This window comes from Bos indicus x Bos taurus, chromosome 28 (assembly GCF_003369695.1).
Source record: "Bos indicus x Bos taurus breed Angus x Brahman F1 hybrid chromosome 28, Bos_hybrid_MaternalHap_v2.0, whole genome shotgun sequence".
NCBI classification, from domain to species: Eukaryota; Metazoa; Chordata; class Mammalia; order Artiodactyla; family Bovidae; genus Bos; species Bos indicus x Bos taurus.
Genome location: NC_040103.1, coordinates 43,293,459 through 43,307,579, shown reverse-complemented (window position 1 = coordinate 43,307,579; position 14,121 = coordinate 43,293,459). Strand labels below are relative to the sequence as shown.

The window sequence follows — 14,121 nt, the reverse complement described above, 5'->3', positions numbered from 1 at the left end:
GGTTAAGCAACTTACCCGAGGTCACACAGACAGTAAATAAGTCAGTCTCCGAGAGTCCATGCTCTTACCGCCAGGCAGACCCTTGCTCAAACCCATGAATCTAAGTGTTAAAGATTGAAGTTGATTAGAAGATTGAGATTCAAGAGTGAAGATTTTTAAAGTGGACTTCTATATGGAAGTAGGTAACCAAACACTCTCTTATTCGAAGCATAAGCGTTCTCTTGAACAATACTGCCGGGAAAAGTACTTTGGGAAGACAGCTGGGAAAACATTCATCTGCGGTCCATGGGGAAGAGAAAATGAGCGACTCTATTGGATCATGGAGCTCTCACTGTGACGCCGTGAGAGGTGTCGTTATCAGGACCCTCCCAAGAGCACTGTCCATAATTACATTTTAGCTTCCAAAACATATGTTGGTGAAATCTAGAGATATCCATCCGTCTGATGACTCGTAAGCCTCAGGCCTTTCAGGGCAGGGCTTCGTCACCCTCTAAAGCCAGTCACCTCTGCCTGTCCTCAGAGCAATTAGCCAGGGGCATGTGACTTTCCATCATGTCAGAGTCATTCAGGGAATGCACTTTGCTAAACATCCTTTGAATTCTCTAGACTCAGGAGCATGATGTGAATTTGCTCTGCTCATGGTTTCTCAATGACTTCATCCAACCCAAGGTGCCAACACACCTGGATAAGACCTTGAAACCTTTATCTCCATCCCCGGCTTCTCTGCTGAGTTACAGAGGCTTTCTAATCCTTCCAGAGTCCTAGATAACACTGGGTATTGACCGTTAGTCACTGGGTAACCATGAGGAGGGGAAGCTGGGTGTGAGTAGGACTCTGCAAGGCTTATAGATGGCTGGAGCAAAGGGAGTGGGGCTCAGAGAGCACCTCTGTCCCCACACACAGTAGTGCAGAGTCCTGTTCTCTAGTTCAGATTGTCAAGGTGCACCGACGTCTGCGGTCACAGCTGCCTGCTGGGTGTGGGAGTGCAGCTGGATCCCAGCCCCAGCTGAGGAGGATGCTGCTGCGAGTTATGCTGCCACAGCCAGAGATCCCAATGTGCCACTGACCTCAGCTCCGAGGAGACGGTGAGTTTAGCCCTGGCACGTGGCTCTAGCTGCAGGGTGCCTTGGAAAACTCCCCTGCATTTTTCAGTCCTATCCCTAGTCCTTCCTGCATATTGGCTTGCATATTTCTACCTGTTCAGTGGGCACCTCTAATCAAGAGTCTGTTGCCACCCCACATGCTGCCTGGTCAAAGCAGAGCCTGTACCCTTTTCATCCTCTTCCCGGGCTGGTCAGAGGCACACTTGCTCCTTTCTTGGGGGCTAAGAGTCCTTTGGGGGTAAGACTGTAGAGAGAGACAAGGCATCGCCTGAAGGGATTCCAACGAGATTCCCCTCCTCATCCGTCGTCCTCCAATCGGTGTCAGCCTCACGCATCTGCCCTCAGAGCCTCTGTCCCCCCACACCAAGCCAGGCCTGGGATTCGCATGGGGGTGGGGGTGGGCAGGTCTCCTGGCCCCGTTTCCCCTTTATCTGGAGCTTGCCTGCCCACTGAGCAGTGCAGGCCTGTTCTGAAAACACGCCCTCCAGAGATTCGTACCAGTAAAGCTTCCCTGTTGTCTTGGAAGGTCACTCTTCCCCTTTGGGATTTCAAGATCTGCTGTCTGCCTGGCTGGCTCACCTGGGTGCGGTGCGTCCGCATCAGAGCCTTAGTCGCTGCTGCTGACCCTGCATGTGTAAGGTCAGGGGACTGCTCCTAAGCAGAGGGTGGATTCCAGGCAGGACTCTGCCTAGCAATGGCTGCAGGACCTGGAGCCATGAGCCTGCCTTTTAAAGACTGTTTGCCCCTCTGTGAAGTGGCCATGACCACTGGCCCCACCTCACAGGACTGATATGTGAGGAGTGAGTGAGTTAATGAAGGTGAGTTAACAGTTCCTGACTTCTGTCTCAGAAGGACCACTTCTCAAACCCCTCTGTCTGTCGCCTCTCAAAGTCACTTCTGGATTGCATCCTTTGTACTATCATTTAACTTATCTGTCTTGGAAATGTGTTTATTTTGTTCATTTTGAGCCTTTATTTTCATTTAATGTGCACACCAGGGAACTCTACTTTTTCCTTCCATAATATGCTTAACTATAAATAAATAAGCCATTTGACAGACCCGTGGAACTCAAAATTAAGTCAAGTTCATTTCCAAGGGAAGTTGATTCTTACAGGACATTTCAGGAGTTGGGACCTACAAGTTTCCACTAAAGACTTTCCATCAAATAGAGTTTCTCTGAATGTACAGCACCTCCCCCCACCGAGAGGCCATAGTTGCACATGTATGGATGTTAGGAGGGGAGTGTTTGTTTTACCAGGTACTCCTCTGTTGAATAAAAAATGAGCACTTATCTCAAAAGGGGAAGAGGAAGTCTGCCCTCGATAATATGGATAATATGTAATTCTCTCTTGGGTAAATAGATTCCTGATCGTGCAACTCGGTAGAACTGCAATCACATTTTTAAGCTCTAAGGTGACGTTAGCATAAACATCGCATGTCCTAGTTATTGATCTGTTGCTGCAATAATGGTATTACCCAATTGAACTTCTGACATTGGAGAATTTGCAGTGGCTGCAATTGCATTTTTCTTTTATTCCTGCAACTTAATTCAACTTGCACATCCATCTGTGATCTCTATGAAAAGGTGTTGTTTTGCAGGAGTCTGCATAGATTGTTAAACCTCTCTCTCTCCTGGTAGGAAAGTTATTTCTTGGCTTGATTCCTAAAAAACATACCTACAAATTGAAGCACTCAGAAATTTCCAATGAGGAGCTTGAAGTGAGGTGTGTTTCCAGGAGGTACACGACTTCTGAATTCTATGAAGCTGACTTTTCTGGTGTTAGCTTTAGCCAGTAAATCCTTCCCCATTGACATATGTTCCATAATCATCACTCTAAAGCTGAGGGTAAGTTTAAAGCTTAAATGAGAAGTGGGAGATCCAGCCTGGAGGCTGTCATCTGCTGTAGCAGCCTCTCACCACTGGCAGAAAGGAAAGACAGGGGATGGGAGACATGGCATTTCAAACTCTGATGCTTGTAGACTCACTTTGTTACACCTGGAGTCCAGAAGATTCCATCACTGTATTTGAAACCTGGTCTGTGTGATCATCCTTTCCCAGTTCTTCTGAGGGGATGTCGTACAGTGTGGGAATTTAATTGGGCACAGCATCAGTGAGAATTTGAGTGCAAGTCTGGAATTGCTGAGACCCCTGAGGACAGTGAGAAGGTAATTACTGGACCACTAGCATCTACTTGAATGGCTAAAATAAAAAGTACGGACAGTACCAAGTGCCATCATGTGTGCAGAGCAGTGAACACTCTCAGTATTGCTGGGGGAGGTTCGAATGGTGTGGACTCCGAATGGAGAGCTTGGCAGCTTCTTTTGAAGTTAAACATTCTTTCCATACAACCCAGCAGCCCCATTCCTGGGTGTTTACCCTAGAGTAACGAAAATCTCCCACACAAACCTGCAATGAATATTTATAGCAACTCCGTGCATAATCACCAAAAACTTAGAATGACCCAAATGTCCTTCAGCAGGTGAATGGATAAGCAAAGTGTGGCACGTGACCCCCCGTGGAATACTTAGTGATCCAAAGGAGCAAACTGTTGACGCATGCAGCAAGCTGGCCAACACATGAGGGAACTATTCTGAGAGAAAAATGCCGACCACACAGGGTTACATGCCGATGCCTTTCACATGACACGCTTTAGGAGAGAAGGCCTCAGCGACAGAACACAGGTCAGGGTTGCCTGAGGGTCTTGTTAGAGGGAGGACGGGACTGCAGAGATAACCTGAAGGCATGTGATGGGACTGTCCTGAGTCCTGTGGGGGCAGTGGGCCCAGAAACCTGTTCTTGTGTTTGGATGCCTGCAATGACCCGTTAGAAAGTCACTTTTACTACATGTCTTTTAAGAAAATTAAATTAAGAAAGAAAGTGAAGCCACTCAGTCGTGTTCGACTTTTTGTGATGCCTTGCACTGTGGCCTTCCAGGCTCCTCTGTCCATGGGATTTTCCAGGCAAGAATACTGGCTGCTGCTGCTGCTGCTGCTGCTGCTAAGTCGCTTCAGTCGTGTCCAACTCTGTGCGACCCCATAGACGGCAGCCCACCAGGCTCCCCCGTTCCTGGGATTCTCCAGGCAAGAATACTGGAGTGGGTTGCTATTTCCTTCTCCAGGAGATCTTCCCAACCCAGGGATTGAACCCAGGTCTCCTGCATTGTAGGCAGACGCTTTACCATATGAACCACCAGGGAAGTCTCTAAATTAAGAAGTGAAACAAAATTCTTGGTGTCCCTGGAAGACATAGTAGGAGGTGAGAATAGATCTTTAATCCTAGCTCAGGGGGTGCACCATGCCTGGGTGAACCTGTGGGGTGGAGGGGCAGGAGGTGTCACCCACATTGAAGAGCATAGCTCAGGGGCATGGCTAGAAAGATAGAAGTATATATGCAAATAAATAAATTAATAAAAATGTATGATAAAATCTCTTCATCCTTTGTCCAGTGAGCAGTTTGCCCCTGCTCCCATGCTCTGCAGGCAGCTACCGGGTGATGGTGTCGGGGCCACTCTCCTCGCCTCCTCCCCATGAACAGGTTCACTGAACTGAGAAAATTTCCTGTTACTCCTGCCTTCCTCGGATGCACTGACACGTGTCTGCATCTGAGCCTCCATCCCCTCTTGCTCACAGAATTCCACTCCAGAGCAGGGCGGTGGGTTCTTCATGACTGGGAGGAAATGGATGAAAAGTGAGATTAAAGACACATGAAACAAAGGGGTTTAGAACCTACAAGACAGCAAGCAGCTGACACAAATGCGGGGCCGCAGTTGGAGGAATACGAAGAGAAATGGGCTGAGTCTTTCAGGCCTGGAGAAAGGGAAAACAAAGTAAAACCAAACAGTCCTGGGAAAAGGGCTGTTGCTTCTCACAGGTTTAGAAAGTTCTGGGGCTTCTTCTAAAGGACCCTACCAGGACTTCCGGCTGTTGGTCCCCAGCCCCCTCCTGTTTCCGGGAAATGCAGCAACAGCAGGCCCGGGTGTCAAGCCCGTGTCTGCGGCTGGAAGTCCTGCCTTCACACTTTCCTTCATGTTTTCAAGTGCAGGCGAGAGCTGCTGTCGGAGTGCTTGTGAACAGCCAGTTCAAGAGTGTTTCAGTTTGTTTTCTTGACTGCTGATGTCCCGTGTACCTCCTGCACCTCCAGGACTAGGACAGGGGCTTGAAGGGGGCCATTTGAGGGCCAGAAGCTGCCAGAGAACTAGCTGCAGTGTGTCTTGATCCACTTTCAGAGACCCACTCACTGCACACCAGTTCCTGAATTGCCTTACACATCAGGAGTGCTTCTTTATCTTAAATCTAAACACGTTCGTGTCGGCAAGACACCACCTGAAATGCAGGTGGGGCCCTATGGCGGGCCCTCACCCTGGCTCTGCGCGGCTGCAGCTGCCCCTAACCTTGACCTTGCGCTCCTGGCTCCCAGTCTCGCTCCCAGCTCTGTAGTCTTCCCTGTGGTTGCTGTTGTCTGTTGTTCCAGTCACTAAGTCAAGTCGGATTCTCTGTGACCCCATGGACTGCAGCCCACCAGGCTTTTCTGTCCTTGGGATTCTCCAGGCAAGAATACTGGAGTGGGTTGCCATTTCCTTCTCCAGGAGATCTTTCCAACCCAGGGATCAAACCTGCATCTCCTGCATTGGCAGGCAGATTCCTTACCCCTGAGCCAACGGGGAAGCTGAGTCTTACCTACTCTCACTGATATGCCAATGTTATTCTCTAAGCTGCTTCTTAATGCACCTAAGCCTTCCCTTAAAGCATCAGTGCAGAGAAAGGTAGCTGAGTGAAAACTGGTGAGAAGTCTACATTTTCCACTTTTTAGTGGCGGTAAGAAATTTATTTCTAGTTAAACAAGCTGGGAAATGTAATTAAGCACGTGGTTGATGGGGATAGCCAAGGATGCATGCCAGAAAAACAATAGGTTCTTTAAAGGTGCCAAGGACTGATATTATGCATCTCCTGTTGGAAACTGTATACACTTCACAATTCAGAGCCTCTTGTGTGCCGCCTCGTATCTTCAATCAAATTATTATATTCCAGAAATATGCATAAGGGGAACGATTCGACACATTTTATGGTGGGCTGTTGCTTGTGGCAGTAATTGAAGTACCTTTCCACTTGTGAAAGTACTAATTTTATTTGTTTTTATTGCTTTTCTAGATGCAATTATTTATTTAGTGAGCTTTGGCTTTATTAAATTATGTTTACTATAGGAACATCATAAAAATGTATGAAAACAGCACATCAGCCCAGCCAGCCTGGTGACCTGTATTGAGAAAGCTAGTGTTATTTTTCCCATCCAAACATAATGGAATAACTTAAGAATAAACAGATAATCCACGCTAGGAAACAATGCAGTTTCAGAGTAATGTGATCAAACACCTGGACAATATGATTTCATAAATCTTGGTTCTAAAATTTACATGAGTTGGGTTTTGTGTGCTTATTTGAGGACACATGACATTTCTAAACGGAATCATTATAACGTGAAATGTAACTAAACCGAAAGGCAAGAGGTAAATGGCGTTTTTGTTGGCTGGTGAGATGTGGATGACTGAGAAGAACGGTGAAGATCTTTGGTATAAACGGACAAGCAGGAGGCTCTGACCCACGTAACTGCCCTTGACTCTGAATTTAAACAGAGCCAGGTGATTATGAAGGTCGCCTGCTGGTGCCCCTCGCTAGCAGGTACTGCTGTAAGTAGTTCTTTACATTCTCCTCCCTGTACCTTAGTGTGATGCTTCATCTCAAAAGAAAGGAGGAGCTTTGCCTTTGGCATACATTTTAAGAAACTTAATGTGATATATACGATTTTTTTGTCCTGAATTTTGGTGAGTTAATCAAGGTATAGCACAAAAAATGAAAATAAAACCATGACAACACAATCAAAACCAAAAAATAAAAGCAGAGATGCTTAAAAGTGAGGTGTTTTTACAACTATAAATCAGTGGCCAACTTTTATGTTTCTAATTGTGAATTAAAATTAATTAATCTGCTGTTTAAATAATGTGCCATCTACAAGATTCAACAAATATATACCATAAAGGGTGAGTCTCTCTCCAACCACACGGTCTACTTCCCCAGCAGGAACCTTGAAGACCAAGTTCTTGATTTCCAGGTGAGTTCTAAGGGCTTTCTGAGCACATAAAATATATACATGTGTATTTACTCCCATACACACATATTTACACAAATGATAAAACATACAGTAGTCAGATGGCTTCATCATTCTTTTTAAAGACTGTGCTGAATACTTCATTAAGAATGGAATATTACTCAGCCATTAAAAAGAATACATTTGAATTAGTTCTGATGAGGTGGATGAAACTGGAGCCTATTATACAGAGTGAAGTAAGCCAGAAAGAAAAACACCAATACAGTATACTAATGCATATATATGGAATTTAGAAAGATGGTAACAATAACCCTGTATGCGAGACAGCAAAGGAGACACAGAGGTATAGAATAGTCTTTTGGACTCTGGGGGAGAGGGAGAGGGTGGGATGATTTGGGAGAATGGCATTGAAACATGTATAATATCATATAAGAAATGAATTGCCAGTCCAGGTTCGATGCAGGATACAAGATGCTCGGGGCTGGTGCACTGGGACGACCCAGAGGGATGGTATGGGGAGGGAGGTGGGAGGGGGGTTCAGGATGGGGAACACGTGTACACCTGTGGCGGATTCATGTTGATGTATGGCAAAACCAATACAATATTGTAAAGTAATTAACCTCCAATTAAATAAATTTATATTAAAAAAAGAAAAAGAATGCATCAGACTCCTATTGATGCCCACAGAAGTGTTTCCATTTTTCGCTTGTACCAATAACATTTCCACCAACAATATACAAGAGGACTTGATTCTTGCTGTTTCTTTTCGAAAACTTTTAGTTTGTCGCCTTGAAAGATAAGAACTGACATCTAAGTGGTTTTAAGTCATTCTGGTCTTATTTTGGGGGAGGCGGAGTCTCACTTAACACGTGTGAGAACTTTGGGTTTCCCTTCCTGTGGAGTCTCTGATCCTGTCTCTTGCTCTTTGCTTACTTTTCCAATGGACTGTTGGCCATTATTGTTACTCACTTGTAAGACCCTTTGATCTGAGTTGTGAATATTTTCCTCAGTTTTTTCAATTGTCCTTTGACTTTATTTAGAGAATATTCTGCAATATATCCCATGAAAATCTACATGTCATTTTTCTATTGCTCCTGGGTTTTGTGTAAGACTTTAAAACACATATTGTAAATTGGTGAGATTTTTAAAAATAATTTTTAAATAATTTAAATAATTTTTAAATAATTTAAATAATTTTAAAATAATTGCTGAGATTATTTTTTTTAATTTCCTCACACAGTCTTCTAGCACTTTTGAGTTTATTTTCCATGTTAAAATTTAAATTTTTTAATTTATCTGGAATTTATCTAATGTAAAGATAGATGTGAACAATATGACTTTTTTCAATTGGCTACCCAAGTATCCCAACACCATTTATTGAAAAATAATATTTGGGTTAATTTATGCATGTTTTCATCAATCCCATTGGTGTGTATTCATTTGTTGGTATCACAGAGTTTTAATTATAGTAGCTTTATATTTTTAATGTCACTGGAGTTGGATCACAAATTATTCTTTATTTTAATAATTTTCCTTAATTATGGTAGGAAAAAATATCTATGACTGTATTATATTATCAAGAATTATTTTTAACAAAAATTTTAAATTTTAAATGCCTTTCCAGTATCTGTAGAGATAACCATATGGTTTTTCTCTGTATTACTCTTATGAATTATATTAGATTTTTCTAATACTGAACCATTTATTCCATTCATTTATTTATTTCATTTATTCTACTCCTAGAATAAGATCCATTTGAGCATGATCATCTTTTAGTGTGCTTTTTTTGTGTTGAGTAAATCTGATTTATGCTTACTTATACACTAATAAATGAGATTGTTCTAAAGTATGTGACGTTTTTCCTTTCTTGTAATGCTCCGAACCAGCTTAATTATATTGGGATTATCTGTTCCTCAAAGGGATTTCTTTTGGAAGTTCTCTTATCACACTGCCTGTGCCGGGTGCTTTTGACAGTATTTTTCTCTTCTTCCTTTCTTCCTCTGTCCCTTTCTTTTCTTTCTTTCTTTTCTTTGATGGAATTAGCACATTCACATGCTGCTGCTGCTGCTAAGTCGCTTCAGTCGTGTCCGACTCTGTGCGACCCCACGGACAGCAGCCCACAAGGCTCCCCCGTCCCTGGGATTCTCCAGGCAAGAGCACTGGAGTGGGGTGCCATTTCCTTCTCCAATGCATGAAAGGGAAAAGTGAAAGTGAAGTCGTTCAGTCGTGTCCGACTCTTAGCGACCCCATGGACTGCAGCCTACCAGGCTCCTCCGTCCATGGGATTTTCCAGGCAAGAGTACTAAAGTGGGGTGCCATTGCCTTCTCCAATTCACATGCTAGTGTTTATAATTTATATTATTCTACAATATTACTCACTTTATCTTGAATTTCAAGGTTTTTGCATTTCCCATTCCATTCATTAGCAGCAGCAGCAGCAGCAGCATTCCATTCATTTATGCTTTTTCCCTTCCTATCTTGATTAAGTTTTTGTTTATTTCATTGGTGTTTTTTCAGCATAAACTTTTGGCTATTTTTATTTATTCTATGGTTTTCCTATCTTCTGACTTATGTGTCTAGTGTTAATTTTTTTTTGGTTCTTCCTTCTGCTTTTGTTTATTTTTTTTTTTCTAACTTCTTAAATTGGATGTTTGATCCATTTCATCCATATTGTTTAATATAAATATTTAACGTTATGACTTTTCTCCAAGTACTACATTTTTAGGTTCTGGCATGTAATATTTTCTTTGCCATTATTTTCATCATATGCTGAAATTTTAGTTTTATATAGATTAAGTCACTTAAAATTTCTAGGTGATAGCATTCTAGTTTTGTTGTTAATTTCTAGGACTTCTTGTTTCTGTCTCTGTTTTATTCTTTCCAGCAGAGACTGTTAGTTACATTATTTTTACTTTGGAATTAAAGTTTATTTTGTGGCCTCATGTTTAACCATTTTTTGTAAGTGTTCTATGACAACTTAAATCATATGGTGTTTAACTGCAGGACATAGTGTTCTATATAAGATGACAAGATGTAGCTTTAGGTTATTTAAGTTTTACATATGCCTTAAAATTTTTTGCCCATTTATTTCCCTTTGAATCCCCAAAGTGCTATGAAAATACATGCCTGATGAATGGATGTGTGACGCTGAGCTCCTGTGGTCGGCTCCAATTGTGTTGTGTTTTGTCTTATAGCCTAAGATCGCGGAGGAGAACTTGACCTATGCTGAGCTGGAGCTGATCAAGCCCCACCGGGCAGCCAAGGGCATCCCCACCAGCACGGTCTACGCGCAGATCCTCTTCGAGGAGAACAAGCTGTAACCCTGCGTCCTATTTAATATCTGCCACTCCAGTTATTTATGAAACTTTGGATACAAAGTCCTTATTTTTGTATTTTCACTCGTGCCTTCTGTGTGGTGGGAGCCTCTTTCCAGTGGCATTTCAGGTGCCCTCAGAGAGGCATGACGCTCCTTTCTGCGAAGAGCAGGGGCCGCGGCCCTTTGGATAAATCTCCCAGGACAAGATTTTCTGGGTCTGAGCCCTGAAGGGTGAGGACTCTGATTCTGAGACCATTCAAGAGGATTTTCTGCTGAGCCAAACCCCTTTATGTTTTTTTCTTCTTTATCTTTTTTTTTTTAATCTGAATTTTAATCTTCTACCCTCCCTGTATCTGTGATATCAAGCTCATAGTATATAGCTAGAGGAAATACCATTATGGGCCCAAGTGTGAGATGGTAAAGATGTACTAATTGGTTTTCAAAGGATCAGATAACATTACCAGGGCACCCAGAGCAGCATAAAGTGCTTATTGTAAGCAGTCATTCAAGATAGCATCTCTTGTTTTAAGTAGATGCACTGACCCTGCTGACTCAAGGGCAGAGAGACAGACTGTGGGGCAGTCTGAGGTCTAAGCTGACAGTGTACTGTCTGGATACCCCTGTGCCCATGTCCCCACCCATTATTGTCCACAGCCACAGGGCAAGTAGAACATTGTTCATTCTGAAGTGCTTCCAGCCCTTTGGCAGGGGGGCTTATCCCTGGATAGAGACTATTCTCCAAGAAGTTCTCACCCTTTTCCAAAAGGAGCAGGGTGGTGTGCTTTTGATGGCAGAATAGAAGAAGGGGGCCTCTTGGAAGTGTGCCAAGGTTACTATCTCTAATTGAACATCCATTCGTGTAAGAGCAAAGTCTTTTGACTGCTTCCCTAATGGTAGGAGAGTAGGAAGTATAAGCCTGGCTGGAAAAACGTGTCCTGGATACCCCCTCACACCCTCCCCCTGTGCTGGCCCATCACAGCCTGCCTTGCTGACTCAACTTTGCATGTTAATTCGAATGGACTTGAGTGGGAGAGATGCAGGGATGCCTGGCAAATAGATCTATGAGAAAGTTGCTCTGTGGACCTACATGACATCCATGACCTCACCGTTCTGGATCAGGCCAAGCTATCAGCTGTGTTGTTAAGGACACTTGATGTGTGTGAGTGCACTCTGGGTGGGTTTTTACTGCACACTACAGAAATTGTTTGGCTTTGTAATGGACCATGTATATATGTTAAATTATATATTTTAAACACAATCTGAATGTGAGTTGTGCCCCTCTGTACAGCCATGTGAACTTGGTCGAGGTTCTTATCCCCTTTAGTCTCAGACTCTATTTATACAAAGGTGAGTTAACCTCTCATAGAATTCTTATAATGGGATAATGACTTGGAAGATTCTGGATGCTAGAAATTGCTACACAAGTACACTATATTAACATGCATGCTAAAACCAGTCCATATTTTTAAAATGAAGTGCCTTTACTATTTAAAGCTCTCAGTGTGTTAACTTTAAAAAGTAAATATTTGTCCATGAACTTAGCTCTATGGTAACTTTCCCAAAGACCGTGATGGCTTATGAGTGCCTCTCGTGGTTTCCTGGAAAGGGTCCAAGTCAGGAGCAGGTGATGATTTTCCAGAAGCGAAAACATCCTGACTTTACAAAAAGGAAGTTATTCTCTGCTGCCTGTGCCTGCACCTCATACTCTCCTTCTTGCCAAGTTTCCAAGGTAGTGAGTAAGCTGTGCAATTTTTGAAGAAGATCTCACTAGAACTTTGCAGAAAGAGGACATGGTTTAGAACAGGAGAATATACGGTTAGTACCTCTTTCATATCATTAGTATCCTAGGCATTCTATCATGTTTTATCATGGCACTCTTCCGTAGGACATAGTTACATGGTGTTGTGAGGAAGGAAAGTGATTTCCTGATTTGCACAAGGAGCTATTAAAATATAGACGGGTGGGGCCCTGGGAGTAGCAGGTGGGAGTGGGGAGTGGGGCATCTGAGAGGTGATGGAGAGAGGGCAATGGAGTAGGAGGCCTCTGGGCCTCTGCAGAACTGAATCGAACTTCAATCACCTGCAGACCCACCGTGTTAAATTCAGTGGGAGCTCTGTATCATCACATATGGAAATGAACACATTCCACTAAGAAGAGCCGAGTTTTGAAGGGTCTCTGTAGGTTAAAATCCAACAAATCATTGATATAGATTCAATTCAGACTCTTGCTCCAAAACCCTGGTCATATTTGCATAAATCCACACTGAGGTGTGTGAGTAGGGGATCCACTGACATAGGGTTTAAGAAGAGGCTTCAAGACCAACACCTCCTACTGAACATGCTTCCTAAGAGAATCATGGAAGCTCTTGGCAACATCTGAGCACAGCCTGCCCCACTGTTATCTGGAAGCAAGCGGTCCAAACTCTGCTCGGAGCTGGGAGCAATGGGTGATTTGTTCCCAGTGCTTCTTAGGGATGATAAATCTTAATGTTATTTTCAGAATAAACTTAAAAGTAAGTCTCCTTATTTGTTTTCTATCAAATACACCACTATGCCTATCTTGTAATTTCTAAAGATAAGGAATACATATCATTCAAATGGAAACTAGGGAACGTTCTTCAGTGTGTTTTTGCTGTAAAGCGTCTGTGGGAACAGCTGTAGATAAGCAGTGTTCAACACGGACAGCAGCTTATACATTTAAATGAAGGACGAAGAACCCATCGCTCAGAATGGAATGCAGTGGCTCTTGCAGGCACAGTGCACGGACTCTCAGATTTGGGGGGGATTTGGTTTTGGTCATGTGTGGCGGAATCATCACAGGAAGCAAGGATGGGGAAAGGGTATCCCCAAATGAGACTGCCTTGCCAAGTCACAGCCCTGGACGCTGAACTAAAGCAGTTGTGACGGGAAGAAGTTGTTGTCACAACTAAAGAAGTTGTGACAGGGCTGGGATTTCTTTTAGACCACATTTTCATTAAATCATCATGTCTCTGTTAACTCACAGGGCAGAGAAGAAAAAGCCAAGCCTAACCCTCCCTCTCATAGTCCTTGGTGTGACGATGACACTGGGCACTATGTATTTTTAGTACGTAGTCAACCCACACATGGATGAGCCCACAGACTCGCTCAGGATGAAAACACTAAGCCAGCTGATGCCTTTAGGGACTGCTCATGGCTTGGTTCATCCCTGTTTCTGACATGCATGACTACAACCCAGGCTGGGCCAAGAATGGGACTCACGCTCCAGGCCACAAAAAACGGGCCAAAGCATGCATGAGGCCTGGTCTGGGCTGATCAGAATTCTTAGGAAAAAGACAGCATCTTAGAAGGCAGCTAAGCTGGGAGGCCACCTGTCAGAACCACCTACAGCAACATCTGCTAAGGGGTGAAGCCTTGGTGAACAAAAAGATGCTGAGAAGGCAGTAGGGAAGACAGGGTCCTGGAGCACAGACAGAATCCCAGCCTGCAGCCACTAAGATCCCCAGACTCTTCTTTTTCCTTTAGATCTTCTTTTGATTCAATAAACTAGCCCCCTCTCCTACTATCTAACTTCTGGTTTTGCTCAAGCTGGTCAGGTTGCAGTCAAGAGAATTCTAACTA

The 14,121-nt window shown here is 43.5% G+C and overlaps 1 protein-coding gene across 2 annotated transcripts in view; it reads left to right on the top strand.

Moving 5' to 3' along the window:
• Positions 1-11,786, top strand: part of VSTM4 (V-set and transmembrane domain containing 4) — an 81,238-nt gene extending 69,452 nt beyond the window's left edge. For both annotated transcript variants that reach the window (XM_027530529.1, XM_027530530.1), the window contains one exon: positions 10,401-11,786. In XM_027530529.1, coding sequence (XP_027386330.1) covers positions 10,401-10,526 — 126 coding nt within the window. In that variant the 3' untranslated portion in view covers positions 10,527-11,786. The remainder of the gene's footprint in view (positions 1-10,400) is intronic.
• Positions 11,787-14,121: the final 2,335 nt, after the last annotated feature.